The 24135-nt window shown below is 38.8% G+C and overlaps 1 protein-coding gene across 1 annotated transcript; it reads left to right on the forward strand.

Annotated features, from left to right (window-relative positions):
* Nucleotides 1–22391: 22391 nt before the first annotated feature.
* Nucleotides 22392–23336, forward strand: LOC141920314 (taste receptor type 2 member 40-like). The gene has a single exon (XM_074817018.1). The coding sequence runs from the start codon at nucleotides 22392–22394 to the stop codon at nucleotides 23334–23336; it is 945 nt and encodes a 314-aa protein (XP_074673119.1).
* The last annotated feature ends 799 nt before the right edge of the window (nucleotides 23337–24135 follow it).

Raw genomic sequence — 24135 nt, forward strand, 5'->3', positions numbered from 1 at the left:
ACTACTTCATGTGACACTATGTAGGTGAAAACTATTAGTCAGTTTTATGGGATTTCACTAAGGTGGATATAAGCTCAGCCATTCCAGAAGGACACCAGCCTTTTCGAGAGTGAAAGCTTGTGTTGCCTTTAGGTCCTGACCAAATTCTGGGTCTCAGACCTGTTTGACTGGCAAAAGCAAACTTTATCAAGCTTAAATAGTCTGTGGAGTTAAATCCAGCTGATAGCACTAATCTGGAAAAGAATTGAAGGGCAGAGCAGCAACATCTGAGGGTCGTAGAAAGAGAGTAAGGATGCACTACATTTGTGCCCTGAGGAGGGTGGCTATATGTGCATGTGTGGCAAGGGATGCACAAGACAGCAATGAAAATCACACCTTTTTATGCACATAGGCTTTAAATTGAGATTAGGATCACGTCCTGAAACAGAACACTAGCTTGTGAATTGACATAAGGCTCAGATGTGGTGGGGTTAGGGAAACCTGGTGGGTTATTGGGTTCTGGATGAGCAATACACCACAGCAGAAACTGCTTGACCATGTACTCTGAATTAATCCTGGTCTCATGATACTGCTCTGCCAATGACAGGTTTGAGATAATGTGTTTTACCCCACAAAACAGAAGTCTAGTAGTATGCACAAGCTCAGCTACCATGATTCAGCTGATGCAGGTAGTTAATATGCTTCAGTTCAGGGAACTGTTTTTGTATGATGCTTCTACAGTACCTAGATTTATTGCTCTATATCAATTACTGTGCATGGTTTATCCATAATTTTCTTGAAGTCATATCTGTCATACTGCAATCAATACCTGTAGCTGGGTCTGGGACGCAACTGTTGCAAGTTTGTGTGGTCACCTTCTCCTCAAGGGTAGCCTCCAGATGTGCTTCTCTGCCAGATGGAGGAGCTTACCACTTGTTGCCACTTCCACCTGTCCCACCTCTCTTTTTGGTGGTCACATCAGCAAGATACAATTACCCATTATCTTTCCTTGGAGAACTCAATTTTTTCCATCCAGAAAAGAAGATGGCAACCTGAATTTAGTCTCAAGAAGGGACTTCAGGTGGTAGTCCCCAGGGTGATCTGGACTATTGAACTATTTGACAATTGCTATTGATATGTTTCTATAGTATTAGAAAATAATAAATGTATAATGCATATAATAAACTAGAATTGTAAAGAGAAAATAAATAGGAATAAAAGGATATTCAATAAGCATAATGAAACAATAGCAGATGCAGAATTAGTATAAAAGGATTATCAGAGATATTCACCATTTTGTAGCTGTTATTAGATAACCATTTTAAGTTGTTGACTTTTACCTCCTCCAGCATCCTAGCGTGTTTTATTTGAATGTTGTGTTTAAACCCCTATCCTCTATAAAATGTGGATATTATAAGTAGATAAATATTATAAACCATGCAAATTGAAAAAAAACCCTAAAACTAAAATCACATGATATTATCCACTGAGGTCTGATCTCACTGATGAATTGTAATGGAGGTACCTAAATTGTGAATAAATAAATAAATAGTTAAGTGCTAAAGGTGTGATGAAAGAAATCCATGCCCATCTGGCCACATCTGTTGTTTCATTTAAGTTACCAGCACAAGTGCAGAACATCAGGGAATGTCTGCAAGTGTTCATTTATACATACCCTGCTCTGTCACAATCTCTGCTTTTCTGGGGGCACCAGCGATGGCTTCCTCAATGGCTGATCATATGTGCAGTACATCCCCAACGGCCACCGCCAAGAGTTCAGTGATCCCTGAAGTATTTTAGTTGATTCTCCACATAACTGGCTTGGAGGCATGCAAATGGCTACTTGCACCCACAGTGATGATCCCCCCTGCTCCCAGCTGTGACTGTTCTTTGTGTGCCACATCTTGTTATTGAAAAAGAGGATCTTAATGGAAATGCCTGGATTGCAGAGTTTCTGCTGGAGTGCACACATAAAGCAGACTGGATAGAAATGGATTGCAAAGTACAGATGGAAAATAAGCATTTTAATTAATGCTAACTTTTATGTACTTGGAGGACCCACATGCTTGTAGATGTGATTCTATCCCATTTAGTCATGCAGAAGCTAATTCTGATGAATTCGTTAATTTTACCAAAGAGAATTCATAGCTGCCTCTTTTCACCCTGATACTTTCTTGCAATTAGTGTTGTTTGACAGCTGTTGTTTTCATGCAAATTTCACGATGTGGTGCATGAGTCTCTGTGAGGTGATAATAACCGTGCAGATCATGCTTAAACAATAGAAATAAGAGCAGACGATACCATCATATTTCTGAGCTGTAATTTGATTTAAAGTATTTGCCTACTGTGGCCGTATAAACCTCGCAGGCCATACTGCTCATTTCCTTTTGAGATTAATGATATTCAGTGCATGTAGATGAAAGCAAAACTGCCTACATGTATTAACTACAATTAGCTGGGATACTGAGTAGACAGTATTCTTGCACTTTATTTAGTCGTTTCACCTAGACAAAACGATTTTGCAGTGTTTTATGCCCACTTTACAGATGTGCAAATCTCACAATGCAGATGCAAAGGAGTGGATAAGTTGGCTGTGTGCCATGATGCCCACTATTATGTATCTGGAATGGCTCTTCCAGCCCTCTTTCAATGCAAGACTGCTCCCATAGGCCCCTTGAGCAGAAAAGAGGAGATATTTAACTGAACTGATATGTGTATTTCTTCGGTGGTCAAAATTAATGTACTCTGCTGTGGACCTGGATCTGACACAAGGATATCTGAGGCTAAACTCTACAAATATTGTTAACAGTCAATGTCAGAGATACCTGCTACTATTCTACTGCCTTTTCACCGTGTTAGATGTGCTGTGAAGCCACATTTCGCAATCACTAGCCATTTAAGTGCTGGAAAGATGTTGGTAATAGGAAATGTAAAATGACTCACTCTTAATGAATAAAAGGATATCAGATTTTTGTGTAGGGTATTAGCGCTTACCCAGTTCAATCATAATAAAATAATAATGTATAGACAGCACTGATAAAAGCTCAAAATTAGAGAAGTCCCTGTAGCTCACAGAGGTACGAACAGAATGAATTAACAAATGCTGTTTTTTTCTCTTGATGACAGCTGAGTTTCAGTGGAGAATAAGCAATTTAAATAACAGACAGTACTGCACTTTGAGATCTGTCAAGATGAAAGATAATGTACCTTAGTGTTGTGCGTAATGTTAGGCAAAAAGTAGACATCAATAGTACTTCATCAATGGATTATTTTGATTTTAATATACAAGAAGCAACAATAGAAGAACAGATATGAAGTACGTGAGAGGACTTGTATGTTTATCAGTTGCAGTGGGCCATCTTAAAATAATTTATTAACTTATTTGTCACGGATGAAAGTATTGACACGGTAATATTTAGTAAGAAATCTAGGTTTATTAATAACTAACAGCAATTTATTATTATAAAATAATTCAGAAATACTAAAAGAAAGAAAAACTACTTATTCAGATTCTAAAATGACAAGATTCACACTAAGTTACTTAACGGTACCTATATATATATATATGCATGCACATAACAAAATGGACAAACATACAGAAACAAAGGTGTTTGGATTCAGTAGAATGAACACAGAACTGACATACACACACAGAAACAAGGGTACGTACCGCCCCCCCCCCCCCCCACACACACACAGGGTAAAGAGAAGCTAGCTCAAAGAAAATTTCCCTCTCGAGTTTAGAGCAAATACTCCCAATGCCTTGGCATTCCTCAACGGGCGATAATTGAGACTCGAGCGGGGGACTTCGCCCTGGCCTTCCGTCTGGAGCAGACGACACCTGAAGGGTTTGGTACCTGAGAGGCGTCCCAGCTCAGGGGAGATGCTGGTCACAGGCCCGCTGCGATCCAGGAGAGCTCAAAGGGTCTCCCTGGTGGTCGCCATTTATAGGGTCCAAGATAATTGACTTTTGTCAGATACCTTCTGGTGCTTTCCAGTAGTTATAAAAGAATTTGATTAATGTGCGACTCTGTTATTGTTCCCATTTGACCACATCCCAGGCACAGGTGTGCCAGGCCCTTAGGAGTTGATGGGCCATTATAGCTGTTTCTGAGCAATCCGGAGTGGCAGGAGCCAGGCTCGTTAACATTAATCAGTCATTATCTCCACAGATTGGTGTATAGCTCGGGGGATGTGGGTGGAATCACACCTAGCACCAAGCGGGGGGGGGGGGGCGTAAGAATTGCACCACCACATTATTGCAAGTGACTTCTCACTGTCTCACACTACCTCCTTGTCTCTAAATTGGAGAGACATGGGTTTGATGGATGGACCACTCAGTAAATAAGTAATTGGCTGGATGGTCACACTCAGAGATTTGCAGTCAACAGCTTGATGTCCAAGTGGAGACCTGTGATGAGTGGTGTTCCTCAGGGGTCGGTGTTGGGTCTGGTGCTGTTTAACATCTTTGTCAGTGACATGGAGAGTGGGACTGAGAGCACCCTCAGCCAGTTCACTGAGAACACCAAGCTGTGTGGTGTCGTTGACACTCTGGAGGGAAGGGATGTGCCATTCAGAGGGACCTGGACAGGCTTGACAGGAGGGCCCATGAACCTCACGAAGTTCAACAAAGTCAAGTGCAAGGTCCTGCACATGGGTCGAAGCAATCCCAAGCACAAATACAGGCTGGGTGATGAGTGGATTGAGAGCAGCCCTGTGGAGAAGTACTTGGGGGTATTGGCGGATGGAAACTGACTATGAGCCAGCAATGTTCACTTGCAGCCCAGAAGACCAACCATATCCTGGGCTGTATCAAGAGAAGTGTGCCCAGCAGATCAAGGGAAGGGATTCTCCCGCTCTACTCCACTCTTGTGAGACCCCACCTGCAGTGCTGTGTCCAGCTCTGGGGTCCCCAGTACAAGAAAGACATGGACCTGCTCGAGCAGATCCAGAGGAGGGCCATGAAGATCATCAGGGGGCTGGAGCACCTCTCCTATGAGAACAGGCTGAGAGAGTTGGGGTTGTTCAACCTGGAGAAGAGAAGGCTCCAGGGAGACCTTAGAGTGGCCTCACAGTACTTAAAGGGGGCTACAGGAACAATGGGGATAAGGGGTGAAAGATGGGGATGAAAGAAGAATGATGGTCAATGGTTTTAAACTGTAAGAGGGTAGATTTAGGTTAGATATAGGGAAGAAATTCTTTACTGTGACAGTGGTGAAGTACTGGAACAGGTTGCCCAGAGAAGCTGTGGCTGCCCCCTCCCTGGAAGGGTTCAAGGCCAGGTTGGACGGGGCTTTGGGCAGCCTGGTCTAGTGGAAGGTGTCCCTGCCCATGGCAGGGGGTTGAAACCAGATGATCTTTAAGGTCCCTTCCAACCCAAACCATTCTATGATTCTATGATTCTTCAATAAAGTACAGTGGAAAGGATACAATATTTCAATTTAATGGTTACAGAGCCCTTGGTTGTAATGCAATTCGATTTTAGCATTGTAAACTACTTTCTTACTGTAATATATCACTGCTTCTGAACTACAGGTAAAATTCAATCAAGGCTACTGACAATAAATCAATTTATTATTTCAATAGATATTAGATTGTTGCCACTAAAAATAATTTACAGTTAATAAAAGCAGTAATTGTTTAGCCGCTTAGTGCTATGTTACATGTTCAGATGTGTCTATCACTATCACTGTCCATGCACACACACACACACCCCCCCCACATACACACACACTTGCACACGCACATGCAAAGTTTGCTTTCTTTTATATTGCACTTCTCTAATATGTAGTTTGATACAGTGTCTTGGATCTGCATTTAATAAGCAGCCATACATCTCTTAACCTTCCTGCTCCCAAGTAGCCTGTCCCTGCTGGTGAAGTCCTGACTTCTCTTGCCACTCTGCAACTCTTGCTGAGCTGAACCGGCACTTTCAGCTTGGTGAATCAGTGTAGCTGGCACTGAATTAGCATTTCTTAGTATTTCTGGGTGTTCAACTACACTTCGTGAGGTAATTACTTTTGGAAATGCCAGTTCAGCACAGCCAGGGACAAGCAGAAAAAGAGATGCAGACTTTCCCAGCAGGGACAGCTGGGGCTGCTGATTAAGGATGAATGAATCTGTTTGGGAAAACAAATCTGCCTAAGCCCCAGTTCTGCAAAACTTCCATATTAATTCCTGTGTTTGTGAAAATGTTTGTCTTCCTTCCAGGCAGAGGGCTGGGATTTTTTTTTTGTTTCTTTGCTGTTGCCACAATCCAGTTTTCTTCCAAAAACTATGGTCTGGTGACTGCAAAATGTTGAATTACTTGTCTGGTCGCATCCATGCAGAGTCACTAATGGTGCTATTCTCTGATAGCATCTTTGGCAACTCCATGCAGCATTTCCTTCAGGAGCCACAGCAAATGTCATGGCACAGAGAATAATGGTATGCAGCAAACCAGCAGAGAGATTTAGAAATTGGCAACAGTTTACATTGTTTTCAGCTGCATTTCTTTATCAGGGCTGCTATTAGTACCTTTTACCTTAGGAACAATACAGTCATATATTAGATTACTGAAACAAGAAGGCTGCCCAGAATACTGAGAGGTGACATCAGTGTTGTAACGAAGAAAAGTAACAAGGAACAGAGAGGTTGTGTATACAGTCATCCTATATTGCAGGCAAACTCTGTGTAACAAATGCACTGTATATGGATTTCAAGACCACATGTAGGGCAGCTGTTCCTTGTCCTCCAGTGATGGGAAAGGATACTGCCCATTTGTATCAAGTGGTGACTTCAGATTATTAGTACATTTCACAGAATTTCACAGAATCGTCTAGGTTGGAAAAGACCTTGAAGATCATCCAGTCCAACCATTGACCTAACACTGACAGTTCCCAACTACAGCATATCCCTAAGCGCTAAGTCAACTTTACTCTTAAACACCTTCAGGGATGGGGACTCCACCACCTCCCTGGGCAGCCCATTCCAACGCCTGACAACCCGTTCTGTAAAGAAATGCTTCCTAATATCCAGTCTAAACCTTCCCTGGCGCAACTTGAGACCATTACCTCTTGTCCTGTCACTCATTACTTGGTTAAAGAGACTCATCCCCAGCTCTCTGCAACCTCCTTTCAGGTAGCTGTAGAGGGCGATGAGGTCTCCCTTCAGCCTCCTCTTCTCCAGACTAAACAACCCCAGTTCCCTCAGCCGCTCCTCTTCAGCCTCCTCTTCTCCAGACTAAACAACCCCAGTTCCCTCAGCCGCTCCTCGTATGACATGTGCTCCAGACCCTGCACCAGCTTCGTTGCCCTTCTCTGGACACGCTCGAGTCATTCAATGTCCTTTTTGTAGTGAGGGGCCCAAAACTGAACACAGTAGTCAAGGTGCGGCCTCACCAGTGCTGAGTACAGGGGTAAGAATTTAATTTAAGCAGCTCTTCCACATTGCTAGAAAGACTTAGTTGGACTATACATCTGTCATTTTTCCTCGTAATAAAAAGCCAATAACAAACCAATTAGACAACAAGAAATCTATTTTTTGGAAAAACAACCCACAAAAAAACAACCCCCAAGCCCAGTATTTGCTAGTGAAGATTATCTTGGTACAGATCACTGAGATGATTGCTGGTTGGGTCATATGAAAAGCTCCAGAGCCTGTTCCTGAAAATCTGGGGATACCTCACTCACCATCATGTTCAGTATTTGGAAATTCATGTGCTGTTCATCGTGCTGATTCCTCACTAGTATAGGACAGGTATGTTAATGTATATACTGATTTCTGGTAATGCTCACCACTAGCCTCACAATTTATGAAGCACTTTCATATCACAGTGGATCTAAAAGGTGATTACAAAAGAGAAGGAAAACAGTGAGTCCAAGCCAAGCAAGAATAAATACTATCTCATTAACTGAATGGCACAGTTTGGAATAAGTATCTAATGTTACTATATTTGTAGTGTTGATAGTAATCAAAGACAGTGTAATGGCTTTTATAGTATTGACTCTGGTTTAAGGGTACTTAATAATCAGTTCTCATGATAAAAACATTTTTAGTCAATGAGCTTCTCTGTCATCTGGGTTTTTCCATCAACTTTGGCAAATCTGGACCTGCTCAGATCCCATATAACCATTTTTTGGAGGGATTGTGTAGTGCAGACAGATTTAATGTATTGATGATAATACTTCTGGAGGTCTCACTAGAAGTTAGTGCCTTTGGAAACTAAATTAAGCAAGACCAAAGCAAAGATAATTATCTTAATGTGGAGAATTATGCTGCATTAGAGCCTCGAGTGAAAAAAGCAGTTCAAATGTCCACCTTAGTGTAAAATCAGAATTATTCCTTTATGTGGCAAGAATAGTGATCAAATGCTCCCACAGCATTTCACATGAACACAGGAGAGATCTCTGTTGTTTTTGTAAAGGTCTGTTATATGGACATTAAGAGGAGGGGGCCTGGATGAACTCAGTTAAAGTCAAAGTCAGAGTCTAACCCATCCCAGTAAGTTTGTCAGGAGCCACAGGTGACACTCTCTGCCTCCATGTCTGCTAGTTTATACACAGAAAGAAGTTTTAGGTGCCATGGTAGCATGTTGGGGCCTTCCCTCCTCCCTCCTGAGACCAGGTGAGTGTGACACCAAAATTCAGCTATATTGAGGAGCATGAGGAGCACATGGGGCAAAATCCTTCTTTAGTCACAAACAAAGAGGTGAGGAGTTTGCAGCTGCTTCCTCCCCTACAGGCTTAGTGCTGTAGTACGTCCAGGACTAAAAATCCTTCTGCTTGCCTGAGCAAAATTACTCATCCACCCTCCTCCCTTTCTTCTGCCCAGGAGACTCAAGAGTTGTTCACTCTTTACAGCATGACACATCCACCAAGCTCTTAGGGTGAGAGCTCCTCTCTCCAAACCCTCAGGAAGGTGGCTTGATTCACATTTCCAAAACCTTCTCTTAGTGTATGGAGGAATGTCTTGCCAATAACCTCTGCAGCAATGGTATTAAGAAAACAAGGTGGAGGGGGTCATTTAGAGAATGGGATCAGATTAGCATCTTTTTTCTGAAACCCCTGCTCTGCCTCCCATTTTCCAATGAATTTTCTACATACCAGGTATCATTGGTCACCTGCTGTCATACTTATGGAGACAAGCCACTGCTTATTTCTGCAGTAACTAAGCTCTGTGACAGAAACCCTGCCTGGATGAACTCAGCCCATCATATATAAATAGCTGTTGTTGAGAGCAGTGCAGAAACTTGGGCTTTTCTTGAAGGCTGGAGCCAAAATGAGCCAAGTTTAACTAATATCACAGAGGGACAGGATTAAGAAATTTTTTCCAGCATAGAAAAACATATCTTCTAAAACCAAATGGAAACAAAACAAAAAAACCTGAACCAAATAATGGGGAACGCTGCAGAAAAAGTCAGAGCTGCAGGAGCTGGATGAATTAGGAGAGAAACGAAGTATTTGTCACTAGGGGGCAACGTGGTATCAGAGAAGTGGATGGATGATCCCCTGGAAGACAGTGAAATATGGGGACAAGAGCATGCCACCATATGGAGGAAAGACTTAAAAATAACAAAGCAGCCTGGTGAAGCACAGCAGAATGAGAAATTGAGTTTTACTGCCCTTAGTCATCATATTGACTCTCTGCCTTAGCCAGAGAGGGGAGTGGGAGTTGAAGAGAAGAATGTAGCTGCTGTGATTTTATCAGCAATGCCAACTACAGTATAGTCAGACACAAGCTCTTCCTGAATGAAGGAGATGTGATAGAATCATATTGATGATCAAGATGCAGAAAGGGGGAGAAAAAAGTATAATGTACTGGCTGTCTGAGTTTCAAAAAAACTTCTGGATTTTTGATATCTATAGCTTATATCAAAAATGCTGTTAGTCCCTCACAAAGCAAGTCTAGAAGCTCTCAGTCCATAAATTTTGAGTTGATTCAAATCTCAACACAATGCACATAGAAAAGTTACCGCTTAAATCAATCTATTTCTGTCTAAGAGTGACAAAACGAAGGGGAGAAACAGCATTTCTGTAACTTCTGATATATATTTTGTTAAGAGAAGCCAATATTAGACTACTGTATTGGTGACATAATACTGTTTTAAAACCTGTATAAATAAGCTTTTAAATTTGGACCCTGTATTTGACAAAATTTGATTGTAGAATAGATGGAAGATAAATCTAGGATAACATACTGCTCAGGATTAGACTTAAAACATCATTTAAAAGCTTCTTTACAGAGGAAGTTATTTTTAAACATCCAGAATATGAATATATTGGCCAAAGATGCTTAGTACACATGGAAGGATCTCTGACCCAACAGCAAAATAACCGAAGTGACCTGGTGTCTTCATCCAGAGCAGATTGGCTGGATCTACACCACAGAGCATCTTTCTTCTCTGGGCCCCATGGGATCCTAAGATAAAATAATTAATTAGTGTATGAAATTGTTTATGAAATACTCTGAGGATTGTGTTGCAACCTGCCAGAACCATGTTTTTGTATATTTTTGTGCTACAGTTGTGTCCATTTAGTAATTTACTGTGAATGTAAAGAGCAGCCTCGTTTTTGCCCTCTCTGCTCCCAAACCCTCCCTGACTTTTCTCCCACCTGCACCATACAGGAGCTGCCTCTGGTGCTCTCCTTTGTGCTTTCACTGAGCTGATTTAATTTGCTAAGTTTGCAGAATATACACACTTGTTTTAGTGTGTTAATTTTCTGTCAGTTCAGTGAAACAAAAAAATCTCATGATGGAGACTGCTGGGCATCAGATCTGGCACAAGCAAACTAGCAGCAGCTGGTAGGAGCAGGATGGTCCATTCTCTGACACTGGGAGACGTTGCACTGTCTCAGCTGTATCACTGAAATGTGCCCTTATTCCACTCTAAATTAATAAATCATTGATATGTAACCTATGTGCACTGAGAAGATCTTGACAATCAGGCCTGTCCATTCATTAAAGCTAGTTGCAGTTTTTGATATTCAGAATTTGACAAAAACTGTCAACAGTTTTGGGGTGTTCCTCCTTTCTCCTCATCCCAAATAATCATAATTTTAAAAAGCTGAAGTAAAAGGAAATCTGAAACAAAGATCTTGGAGAGATTTTTAACTGTTCTGCTTTTCCCAGGGAAATTCAGACTTCATCTTCTTGGATTTACTCAGACCTGCAGAGTAAAGCTAAATGCAAAATTGTTAAACATCATTGGAAATAATAGTAAGGATCTAAAACAAGAATGAGCTGTTCGGCAATAAAAACACTTATAACAGTTATTTCTAAGTGGGAGTGAAGTGAATAACTAATTGCCATTTCTGAAATGAGCTTTATTCTCTTGTTTATTACACTGTAAACCAAGAATAATTCCACTGTATTTTACTGTGTTAGTCATGTGAAAGTGATACAACTGAATCAGAATTTTTGCTTCTGCTTTATTACTGGAGATGAAGAGTTATGAGTTGAAACAGGAATGTGAATCCTTCTGAATGGACAAAATCGTTTCATTTGGGAGGCCATTCTGGATCCAATAAAATTGTGGTTGGAACTAATTTTCTCCTTATGCTACATGGGAGAAAATTGCTCTTTTTGCTGTGCTTGTATTTACAGCCTTTGGCACAATGGGATTAAATTATTTTCTAGGATCCAGGTACTTTACTAATACAAATAATTATAGCTGTGTCACAGGGGCTATATTTTGTAGTTGGATGTAATCAAAACCATGAAAGAATTACCATAATTCATAGAATGTACAGTGAAAAGACATGATGAAACAGTATAACTCACTGATATTAATTGGTTGGGACCAAAGATCCATCTGTCCAGTGATCTCCCTTTGATGGCAACAGAGAACCTAGGGAATATTGTGCAAACTGGGCAAACATAAATTCTACTTTTTCCTGATACTCTCCCAAACATTAAACTTATACAGGAACTATGTGAACCAGAAATGGTTTTTATGTATTTAACACCCAACTAATTTCATTCCTATGGGCTAGTCCATTCATCCTTTGAATCCGCGCAGAAATTTTGCACTTGTAACATCTTCTGACAAGGAGTCTCACATCTTCCCTATGTGTTATGTTGAAAACCACCTTCTTTTGTTTGCTTTTAACTCCTCTTCCATTTGATGCCACCTATTTCTTGTACTGGAAAGATGGTAAATCATCAACCCCGTTCAGCTTCTTTATGCAAGAGTTTTTTATGTACCTACAGGTCATAACCTCCAGAATTGCCTATTTTCCCACACTGAAGAGTTTAGTTATTACTTCATTTTATGGAAGCCTGATTACAACTGTCCCAGGAAACATCCATATGCAGAAAATAATTCATAATGGGATAAATTGACTTTGTGTTTCTTTCATTTTAGACTAAAACATAGGGAAAAAACCCTCATGATTTTTGTGATTTTGAATATGTTCCAAGTCAGTCCTATGAAGTGACCATCATTTATTTTAGTGCTTCTCACTTGAGAAGAATATCATTTGAACTCTTTGAATACAGTAAGCAGACATGTCATTGTGTTGCGCACTTTTTCAAGGATTTGACAGCTTTTTATTTCATGCATCATTCACCCCTTGCTATAGTGATCACACAAAGAAACATTTCATTAATGCAAAGTTAAAAAGCTGATAGGATATTGAGAAATAATATCTGGACTGAGGCATGTTGGTAATGGATTTCAGTGTACTGTGCTATCCCAACCAGTGCTCACACTGATGTGACATCTACTTACTGCAAAATAAATAAGAGATTGAACTGGAGATTATTTATTAATTTTCTTTCAGCTGGGAATCTGGACTAAAAAAGCCAAGTGAACTCAACCCCAGCACTGTACAGAAGCTGTAACTTAAATGATGTGTATCAAAAAAAGATTATCAGAATACGGACTTTTGCTTTCTTCATACTGACTATGAAGAGGTACAAGGAGAGACTCCAGTGTGAATCTTTCTCAACAGATAACATTTTCTCTCTCCTAGAGGCAGTGCCAGAAATATTGCTGACTTTCACGGTGAGTAGGATTTGCTGTGACATGTGTCACTTACATTACTCAAAAAGTGTAAGTAAGCAATGAAAATCAGGATTAATTTAAATTTGTATCACAGGTGGTGTAGAGTATTGACAAAGGGATTTGAATTGCAGTCAGCTGTCAAAATGGCACACTGGTTACACAAACACAAACGCATCCAGCATCGTGTCAGTGTGAGGCTGTTTTCTAATTGTGTTGAAATGGTGATGGCCTGCAAGTGGTATTATGGTCTTAATACTTATATGTACTAAAAGGCACATTTACATTAAAGGCATAGAGTTGGCAGAGGTAAGCACTTAAAATTTTATAATTAAAAAATATTTATTTAAGGTTGCTTATGCAGCATCCTGATGTTACAATCCTTAATGATATCACCACATAAAGTTTTTTCACTGAATGCTTCCATCTGATAGATTCACTACAGCAGGAAACACAAAGATTTCTATTTGCTGAATTTCAGTTATTGCTTACAAAGAATACAGGAGCATTCCTAAAAGAATTGCAAAGACCATTTTTTAAAATAGAAAATTATATATAAACCAGTTTAAATGAAACTACTTCACTTAAACATTAAAAAGTATTGTCATGAGGTAAATTTGCATTCCAGATACATTTGGAAACTGAGGACAACTTTCTAGTATCAACGTGTATTTTAAACATTTAAAATCCAATATTTTGAAAAAGAAAGGAAGAAAAAAAACCCCCTAGCCTCAGGTGATGGATAGGCTTTGTTTCTTAGATACATTATTTAATATAGTTTATATAAGAGTGGATTTCATTTTTTATTTTGGTAGCTTTTCTAATTCTTGGTTCCCGAGTCCATCTGGGGTTCAAAGATATCCAATGACAAAATGAAAGTGATTTATTTCTGGGCACTGGGGCTTCCTTCACTGGCCAAATGTAGTAATCTAGTGCCATCATTAGTGCCATCAGCCACAGGCATTTCTAGACATCAGTAAAAAACTGGGACATACGTCTCAGAACTTGACAGAGACCTGGCAGCTACAGGAGGTCACCTCAGCCAGTGGCCTTTAGTCTCAGAGTAGGAGTTAATTTAAATGCCTACATATGAAAGCATTCTATGTCGCTTCCAGCTGCTGCAACAAAATGAGATGGATCTTTGTGAAGTCCTGTGATATATCTGCCTGCACTGTACAGATGTCTTGGATATCCCTGGGCACTGTTGATGGCAATAGACATCTCCTCTGCCTCTAGTCATAAGAGTTAACGGACTGTACAGAAGGTCTCTACTGATTTGCTTTTGGGTGCCTACTTTAGGTGAACTGAATCTCTCTACAGGCTCCAGTGACTATGCTGACCAGGTCTTTGTCTGCTATGAGACAGTAGCACAGATGTAGACAGATCTACATTTAGTGAGATTTGGCAGTGTTAGGTTTACAGCTGGATTTGATGATCTTAAAGGTCTTTTCCAACCTAAATGATTCTATCATTCTATGATTTAGGCACTTAAGCATATGTAGACATTGACACTGAAACTCAGTCTTAACCTAGATGGTAGTTACTAGCTCGATTCAGTGCCCACTTCCCACAAAAAAAGACCACACTTAAGAAAACTGCATCTTATTCAATAGTATTTTGGGTTTTGTGCATTTTAGAGGGTGATTTAACTCTTCAACATGTCTGTTTTCTTCAGTCCACTGCACTGTGAGAAGCTGATAGTATTTTTAAGTACTACAGATGTATCTTTTCTTAAATGTTGTTATTTTTATTGCAATCACTCCTGAGTGCTTTTTTCATGATTTGGGAATAGATGAAGGAAGAGAGTTGGAGTGATAGGGAAAATTAAGAGATGGGTTCTGTATCTACACTTTGTCTACATGAACTGTGATTAAGTAAAATAGCTCAATTCATAATAAAAATCCATCATAAGGATTGTGTTTATCTTTAAGTCGTGATAGTCTATAAGCAATCTTAACATCACGTGTATGCTGAAGAGGCTGTCATGAATAAGGAGAACTTTTAAGAACGGTATTTCCAAAGTGGGGTCATGAAATGGATAACTGCTGGTAATGGCAGGATATGTGAAATCTAATACAAGATAGAATAAGGGAAGTTGACTCAGAAAATATGCCCTAATGTACAAGTCTGGCACCTGTGTTAGAAATGTGTATTTATTCTCTGGGTGAAGCTAAGCAGAAATTGTAAATGTTGAGCATAGTGCAATGACCAGTTTGCATGAAGTTTCACTGTAACCTTTGACAACTTTGTGAACAGGAATATCCAGCTGGGTGGAAAGGAATACACTAACCATAAAATACAATGGACATGAAAAATAAGAGAGATGTTCTTGCAACTATGCTTTGGGGAAAGAGAAATGAGAATCAGTGCTCTAAATCTTCAGGCGTGTTAAGAAACATGTGAAAAACAATTCCAATTTTAACAACAGAGTAACCAGACAGACTTTTGGGTAAAACATCTCTGGAGGAGGAGAAAGAAGAAAGGAAAGTCTCCTAAATCCATTGAGAAGCTGGACCAATCAAGGAGAGAGTATTTTCAAACACAAGCTTGATAGCTAGTCTATAATTTTTTAACTTTGTGTCTTATTTTAATGCAATATTTTAACCTTTTCCTTAGTAAACTAAATTAATTCTCTTTCCTTAATCTTGTTTTATAGAAAGTGTGATTGTTGAGTAATCTGACTCAGTAAAGAACCTCCATTCCTTTAGAGGTAGTGACCCTCTGGATAGCAAGAGATTACATGATTGGGGAAGGACGGTCAACAAACATAAGTACTAGATTACTGGAAAGTAGATACTGATCAGTGGTTATTTTAAAGTCTAGTAACACTAGGATATGGAGAAAAGGTCTTCCAAAGTCTTTGTGACAAGCAGTAAAAGTAGTGGAAGGTGACTTCTGATGTTATGAAAGACTATCCATGCATGTAAGACAAGGAGCTCTGCAAGTCCCTGAATGGACTACAAAGTTTCTTAAGGTGTCTGATTTTCCAGAACTCATGTGCTAAAATTTGGTTTACTACATCTTTGAAAAACAGTTTGGGGATTGCCTATTTCTGTACATGTACCCTTTTTGTTGTATCCTGTGATCCAGACATCTAACTTTATTTCTGGTACCCTAAAAAAGGAATATTGAACACACCTTAGCTTCCTTATGATTTGCTTTTTATATCAACTTCCTGACATCATTAGGTTTTTCTCCACCCTTTCTTCCCTTGCTTAACAAGCAAAAACATTTAAGTTGCTCTCCTGGTGATTCAACATCAGGTTTTTCAAAGCTTAAAATGTCATCGTATCCCCTGGGCAATACAGATTACCAAGGTCTATTGCTCTGACTGATGTAGTTAGAGATTGTTCTTCTAGGAGTTGTGTATGATCACCGAAATTTTTGCAAGTCTTCAGCTGAGTACAAGGGAGACCATGAAAATGACAAACTAAGAAGTTCAAATTATTCAGTCATGCTTAAAAGTTTTTACTTATTTTAATAAGGGCAAGAAAAATACATATGCTACTGAAACTGAAAACTAAGGGTCAATATGCTTTCACTGAAAAGCTTACCCTGAAGAGCAATGTTTATTATAACTTATTAAGCTTTCTGACTGATGCTGTGCAATACGCAATGAAACAAACAGCCCAGAGGAACTCTTCCAGTCATAGTAACAAAGATCAGATAAGGATGTAACTATGGCTGCAGACAGTGATAATTCATAATGTTGATATGGAGATGAAAATAAAGGACTTTATTGTTGACCCATCTAATACAGTATTAAATCCTAGGGACAGTGGAGAAAGCGTTGAGTATCCCTTTATCTACGACTGAGGAAGGCATAAGTAGAGTTGAGAAGCTGGTTCCTTCATGAATTGAATTTAGGTTGGGGAAAGATGAGCGATCTGGTCTCTTAAACTGATATGGGGCAAGGTTTTGGTAAGGCTCTGTGGAAACGTGGATTTGGGAGGGAATGATATCAATCTCCAATGTATTGAAGGTGGTCCTCTTAGGCAATGGAGGACATCATAAACTAGTGGGGAATGAAAGGGGGAAATGAGAGGAAGTCGTGTAGGTAGCATGCAGCCATTACTTGGGAAGTGAACACATTTCCTCTCATACTTTGTATGATATAAACCATAAACTCACCTTTAAAAATACTGTTTTGAGTTAATGATGGTGTATATTAAACTATTCTTGTTCATTAGTTTGTTGCTATCGCCTTCTCCTTCCTTTTGGGATGTATGTGCATTCTTCCTTCCTTAAAATTGTAGCTACATCTTCCTTTTCATCTGTGTTACATTGTTTTATCTTCTTGACCTCTTGCAAGTATTTCAGAGGACTCTTTCCATTAGTTGCTGTCTGATGGGTCTTCCATTTTGACAATGTCTTTCTGGAAAAAAAATAAATAAAAGTGTTGTACTGAAATTAACAGCACATTATCTCCAGTACAATAATGACAGCAGCATGACAAGTTGCAAATTAATGGTAAAATACATTATCACCCTTTCACACACATTTTTCAGATATTTTGCAACATTATTTCTTTGTACAATATAAAGTCAGGAATGTGTTAAATGGCAGCATAATTTATTGTTGTTTTCCAGATACAAGATATTTTATTAAGGTTCACGAGCCTTCTATATCTTGTCAAATACGTGAGGAACACTTGATAAACTATTTTGGAAAGTGTCACAGGTGGAAACAGCTGGTAATAGAGCCAAGGATGCTGCTTCTGGGCACATTTCTTAAACCCAGATGTTGATGGCTCTCCTATACAATTTTCTTTGCAAGTTTTCTTTTGTAGGCCTGTTTCTGCATCCTATACAAGAGGTATTCTCCCATGCTTTATTTTATTCAATTATTTTACTATAATTATCTTAGTAGTAGTAGTACTTCACTGTCTTATGCCAGTGCTCAGAGATTTCAATCAGAGCTGGACTACATGATACAATGCATTATAAATGCTGTGTGCAATTTACTATGGACTGTAAAAAGCTTACTTGCTAAGGAGCTCATGATGTAGAGGTGAACAAATGTCATGAGGGTCCTGTAGCCACTTACCCCACTGGAATTAAATTTATTATGATTGCCTGGAAAGCAGTGTCCTTCCTCCAACTCAAAATAGAATATTTTTCTTTATTTCTTTCTATCACACAGTATGAGCAAACAATAATAAGTTATGCTCAACTCCTTGTCCCTTTCATTAGGAAACTGAATGTTTACCATCAAAGTAATATTCATTCTCGAGTTCTTGGACAGTTTTGTAAGTCCCCTAATTTAGTTGTGGCAGAATAATACACTGGCGGTCAGCAAATGATTAACACTTGTCAAACACAAAAGTATAACATCAGTAGGATGTGGGTAAAAAGTTTAAATTCTTCCAAGATTTTTCTTTCTGGGTGTAATCCCAAAGTTAAGCTCCAGGATCATAGCTGGGTATTCTTTTGCTTTTAGATAGGAGACAGAAGGGAGACTGCAGGATCCCAGCACTGTGGTTAGGTTGATTTAGAGCACTCCTGGTTTATGATTTATGACCTATGAGATCTACAGTTCAGATACACTATCAATACCTACGTTGTTACAATGGAGAATATGGCTAGCTCTGCTGTTGCAGGAATAGACTATTAAGGTTACATTTAAATTGCCAGGTTTGGGAATGCTTCCCCACACCCATGTTCAGATATGCTCCATAACCTCATCCTCATTTCACACTGAATCATGGACTAGCCTTTACACGTGCATGTGTCCATGAGATGGGAATCGTGGCTCTCAGGCTGGAAGGGTGTTCAGATGTGCAGACTTTATAGATGTCCATCTCTAACATGCTGGGTTTTGTTTGCTTGGGTTTTTTTTCTGAATGAGATGGAGCTATCGCATTACAAAGCTTTACGTTTTGAAATTTGGATTGGTGTTGATGAGGGCACCAAAAGACACATTTAAGCATGCAGAGAGATGAGTGAGAATAATAAAGGTGGTGGCAGTCTGAGTACCTGTCATGTCACACCAAAATCAAAGTTCTTGCTTCAAAAAAGTTGTAACAAATTATGAGAGGAAAAAGACAGTCCTATTGAACATGTTTTAGTTTTTCCTGTCCCCAATCTAGCCATAGAAAATTACTTTTCACTAAAAATTGTGAAACAGTGGCCGTAGTTGGATGATTCATCAGTGACATTTCCAAGATATACATCTTCCTGAACAATATTAGAAATAAATCTTCCAGTATCATATTCATACATTTCTTGCTCACAGTAAAATACCAAAAGATTAACCAGATACCAGTTAATTGGTGCTATATGGATCTCTGTATGAGCTGAACAGGCAGTGTTTTACAAGAGTCGGAAACTATTTGCTCTGCTGTAATAATATCTCTAACTACTTCAACAATTAAAATCATTGTAGGGATTGTGCAAAGTGTATTTATTACTGTAGTTAATTGGAATGCATGAATCAAAAGAGGGAAGCTGTTATCCTGTCAGCTGAACCTGTCTTTTCTGAGTACAGTGAGATTTATCTTGCAAGGGAAAATGTTGTATAAATTCAGGCACTTCTCTCCAGTATTGACTATTTGTGTCACACTAACATTGTCCTATGATTAGTTTCAAGAACTGCTAGTCTCTGCTTTACTTTGTGGCTCAACTGCTTTTATAAACACACCCAAATGCTCTCCCAGAGTCTAAATTCAAGGAACTCTGACATATTTTAAGGTCTCTTGTGTCTCCTTTGCTAATTAAACATGGTCTGATCATGACCATTAGCTCTATAACTTCCAAAAGCCAATCTGCTAAAGAGGATTAATGTGACAACCCTATCTGTGAGGTTAGGAAAGGGCAAGAAGGGGAGCAAGAGAATTCAAGGAGATGAGACTATGATGATCTCCAGTGGACAACCTGATCACTGCCTGGAGCCAGTATCGGGTACGGCCAAGTCCTGGTTCCTGTAACCCTGGCCTTTTGTAACTTGGAGCTTGAAGCATGTGTCACCAGCATCCATGAATGGCCTCATCCTCTAGAGAACACCTGAAGAAGATAGCACCAGTACAGTCCATCAGGAAGCTCTTGAGCTACTTACTAGGAGACAAAGCAAGAGAAAATATTTATTTAGAAAGAATTCCTGGGAGCAGAGCATATTAGACATAGTTCAGTGACATAGCACTGAGGCACAGGCTGTTTCCTTTACCTGAGTCATGAAGACTTGAGTACTACCAGGGTGCATAGGTTGTGTGATGTATTCTTTCTGGAGAAGCTGGTGGGAGTCCTCAAGGAAGGAATGTTCCTTTGTGTCTCAAGTAGTTATTCCTATTTTTGGCCTTGCTTAAAGGAAAAGGAAATGGGTAGGTAAAGATTAGGTATGGTTTTCTTTAAAATTCTCATTTTTGATAGCGCATATGAAGATGGAAGAGTATTTTGTAACTGTTTGTTGGAACAGCTGAGAATTAATTTTAGTCATGCATTTTTCTAGACTGTATCTTCCATCATAGTTTCTTCTACTTTATAATTGCAGTGCTGTTTTTTATAAATAAAGGCATAAAAATAAAGATGCCATGTTCCCTTGAGTAACTTAATGACTACATTTTTTGAGGTAATTGACTACTGTAATTATGTAATATGTATTCTGTATACAGGAAACTTTATGCATATAACTTTAAAATACATGGTAGATGTTGAGTTACAGTTCCTTTATAATTTTTTTCTTAGTAAGTTGTGACTTTTCCACTGTTTTGAATACTGTTGACGAAGAGCATGATAGAAAAAGGAAACATGTCAATGTATTCTTAGTTTAGATTTGTTTGTTTGGTTTTTCCGTTGGGCTTTTTAAAATCTGGAACTGATATACAATATTATGTAAATGCATCTCAACTTTTTTTTTTTTTTAAATTTCCATTGTTGTGGTGAAGAAAGTATGCTCGCTTTTTTTTTTTTTTTTAAAAAAAAAGCTCCTACTCTTTGAAATTAGTAGTACCTAAACTGAAATGTAAGTTTGATACTAATGAAACATTGACAGAAACAAAAGCTATGGAGATTTAAAATCCACCTTTTCATTTCAATAAGGTAATGAAGAAATGTACTTATATCAATCTAAGTTAGCTGTTTTCCTTATGAACAATTCAACAAAAACTTGAAGCTTGGATGCAATGGCAAACAGTAAATCAAACTGGCAGTTATTTTCACATTCAGATTAGAAGCTTGGTCTACCTTTTACTTTGAGTCATTTTACTCTGTTGAGAAATGGACTTCGGAAGTATATGTCAACTTTGTCACAAAAAAATTAAAAATTTTACTGCCAAAGAACTTCCAGACTTTTTCCAGTGGCCAAATAATCTCACCTGCTACTTACCCTGTTGACAGAGTCTTCACTTTTTGTTTCATATTTCAATAATTCAAGAAGGAATATATTGAGAATATTAATATGCAATTCTGTATTCACAAATTGGATTAATGGGCCTAGGGTTGAGAAAGTGAGGGCAAATTGTTCTGTAAATCCAGTTATATTTCTTTATAAACAAGCACTAAAGCAGGATGTAGATTAATGGGCCCCACCCACTGTTCTGGACTGCTAATGCTCATCACAGCATCTAGCCAAAGCTATGGATGCAGATAGATTACATTTTCCCTCCATAAAGCCAAACAGGTCTAGATCTGCCATCTAGGTGAAGAAACACCTCTGTGACATTCGGGTGGGATAGAGGCCAGGAGAATGAAAGCAGCTGAAGAAGGTGGGGCTTTTAACACGGTTTGGCTAGATGGACTGCTCTGCTCCACTAGCCTGTCATCATTGCTTATCATACAAAGTCACTGTCATCTTTTGATCCCATATGTGTGACCACACAAGATCTAACATATAAGAAGCGATCAGCTATATGGGGCAATAATCCTTGGGTCAATACAGCTTTGTTGTCTGGAGTGCTCACCTAGAATAGGAGGTTGTATAATATTCTCCATGTTAAAATGGTTACAACTAATTGGTCCAGTTATAACTGATAGACCCTCAAAGCATTATGAAAGATACTAGTTGCAGTATAAGACCTCTTGTTGTCTCCTGACATATGCAGCTGCCTGTGTTGGATTGCATGATGCATCCCCTTCCACATTGTCAGGTACAGTTGCAACCAGAGAGCCACAGAGCTTCCTGTCATTCTAGGTAGGAATATAAGCAATTGCACAAAAGATAAGGAGGTTAATACAGCTGACTATCCCACATCCCTAAGGAAAAGCATAGGCAAATCTTATGCATGTAAAAGGTTAGAATTAATTATTAAATCCCTCTCTGATTTGCACATTCAGGAAGAACATCAACAATCATTTTTCACTATCATTTCCAGATGTCTTTTTGTTCCTAGATATAAGGTGAGCAGACTGGAGCTGGGGTTAATCAGATACCATCAGGTCTGCTCAACTTCTTGCACAGCTCCACAAGGTAATCAGGCAGAGGTGACCAAAACAGCAAGATGTTGCCACCAGTTCTTATCATTTCAATAAGTGTTGTAGCTATTGAAGTTGTTGTTGGATTTACTGGAAATGGATTTATTACAGTTGTTAATATCATTAACTGGATCAAAAGCAAAAAAATTTCTTCTGCTGATATGATCCTGATCTTTCTGAGCACATCAAGATTTATCTTGCAGGTGACCATACTGATGCACATTCATAGTCTCTACTTTGTAGATGTGTTTAAATTGGCTTCCGTGTACAAAGCTTTTGGCGCTGTTTGGATGTTTGTAAACCATGCCAGTTTGTGGTTCAGTACCTGGCTCTATGTACTCTACTGTGTAAAAATAATCAATGTCACCCAATGGCTGTTGCTGCAAATCAAGCTCAGAATATCTGGGATGGTCCCATGGCTTCTTCTAGGATCACTGGTGATCTCTTCTGTGACTTCTCTTCCTTTACTATGGACTACACCCAGCACTTACCTCTGCAGCTCAACAGGGAACTGTGGAGAAAATAGCACAGCACACATCACTGACTGGAATAGTTCACATCTCTACCTGCTACTTCTTTACTTTGTAGGTTGCTTTTTTCCTCTAGTACTATCTGTGGTAACCTCAGCTCTATTAATTACTTCTCTATGGAAACACACAAAGAAGATGCAATGTTATATCGATACTTTCAGGGATCCTTTGATACATGTTCACTTAACTGCCATTAAATCCATTATTTCTTTCTTGATCCTATATCTTTCCAGTTTTGTAGCTCAAATGCTGTTGATACTGTCAACTTCTGAAAGTAAAGATGATGTGAAAGTTGCAGTATCCTTAGTTGTAGCTGGGGCATATCCCTCCATACACTCTATTATACTGATCATAGTCAATTCAAAACTGAAATTGGCATTTAGGATCCTTTGCCAGCATTTTAAGTGCCATTTGGAAAATATGACTCTAAGCCCCATATAATAGCTTGAGAGAAACACTCTCCAGTAACAGATCTGGAATCAAGACTTCTATGTATTGTTTCACCATGTTTTTTCTTAGTCAGCAATTTTCAGCTTTCAGAGATTTCTGTGATTAGACCTTAACATTTCAGAACATCTGAAAGAAGATGCATTTTTTTTTTTTTTTTTTTTTTTTTTTTTCCAACACTTGTTCCCTCAAACTTATTTAATAAAGAGTTAGAATAAGAGTGCACTGAAAGGAAACAATGCACTTAAATAATAAATCAAGTACAGGATGCTTTGTGATTTCAGATTCTCAGTTTAAGACTGACAGTTTTATGATACATTTGAATTGAAGAAAATGAGGCTAAAACAGAGACAAAATTTACAGAGCTCACAAATACCAGTGCTCTGCTAAAGGGTCTTTCACCTGAGATGCTTAAAATTGGATTAAACACATGTTGTACAAGCCATAGCTGGTGTGACATACAGATTATGCTTCTAAACATGAAAATCTAGCTAAAAGTTAACCTGAGGGAAAATTAAAATTTAGAAACATACAGCCAATTAATGTAATTAAATTACATTCTGAATTAGGTTTATTTGTGTTAGAATTCCAGTATGTATATAACAATGTAGTGGTTAATTACCTCTTTAAAATGGATCCTTTTGTTCAAAACATATTTTATGCTCCTTCATTTGTTTTATTTGAGAGTGGATTGCAAAGGTGTTGATTACCATGTAAACAGATGTAGGTACATAGAATTACCTGTCCACTGTAGAAAATCTTCAAATCTCCTTGTTGAATTGATAATTCTGAT

The sequence above is a fragment of the Strix aluco genome, chromosome 2, assembly GCF_031877795.1.
Source record: "Strix aluco isolate bStrAlu1 chromosome 2, bStrAlu1.hap1, whole genome shotgun sequence".
Classification (NCBI taxonomy): domain Eukaryota; kingdom Metazoa; phylum Chordata; class Aves; order Strigiformes; family Strigidae; genus Strix; species Strix aluco.

What these genes read in the sequence shown, in the direction of transcription:
- LOC141920314 (XM_074817018.1), top strand. Translation starts at nt 22,392, where the DNA reads ATGTTGCCACCAGTTCTTATCATTTCAATAAGTGTTGTAGCTATTGAA.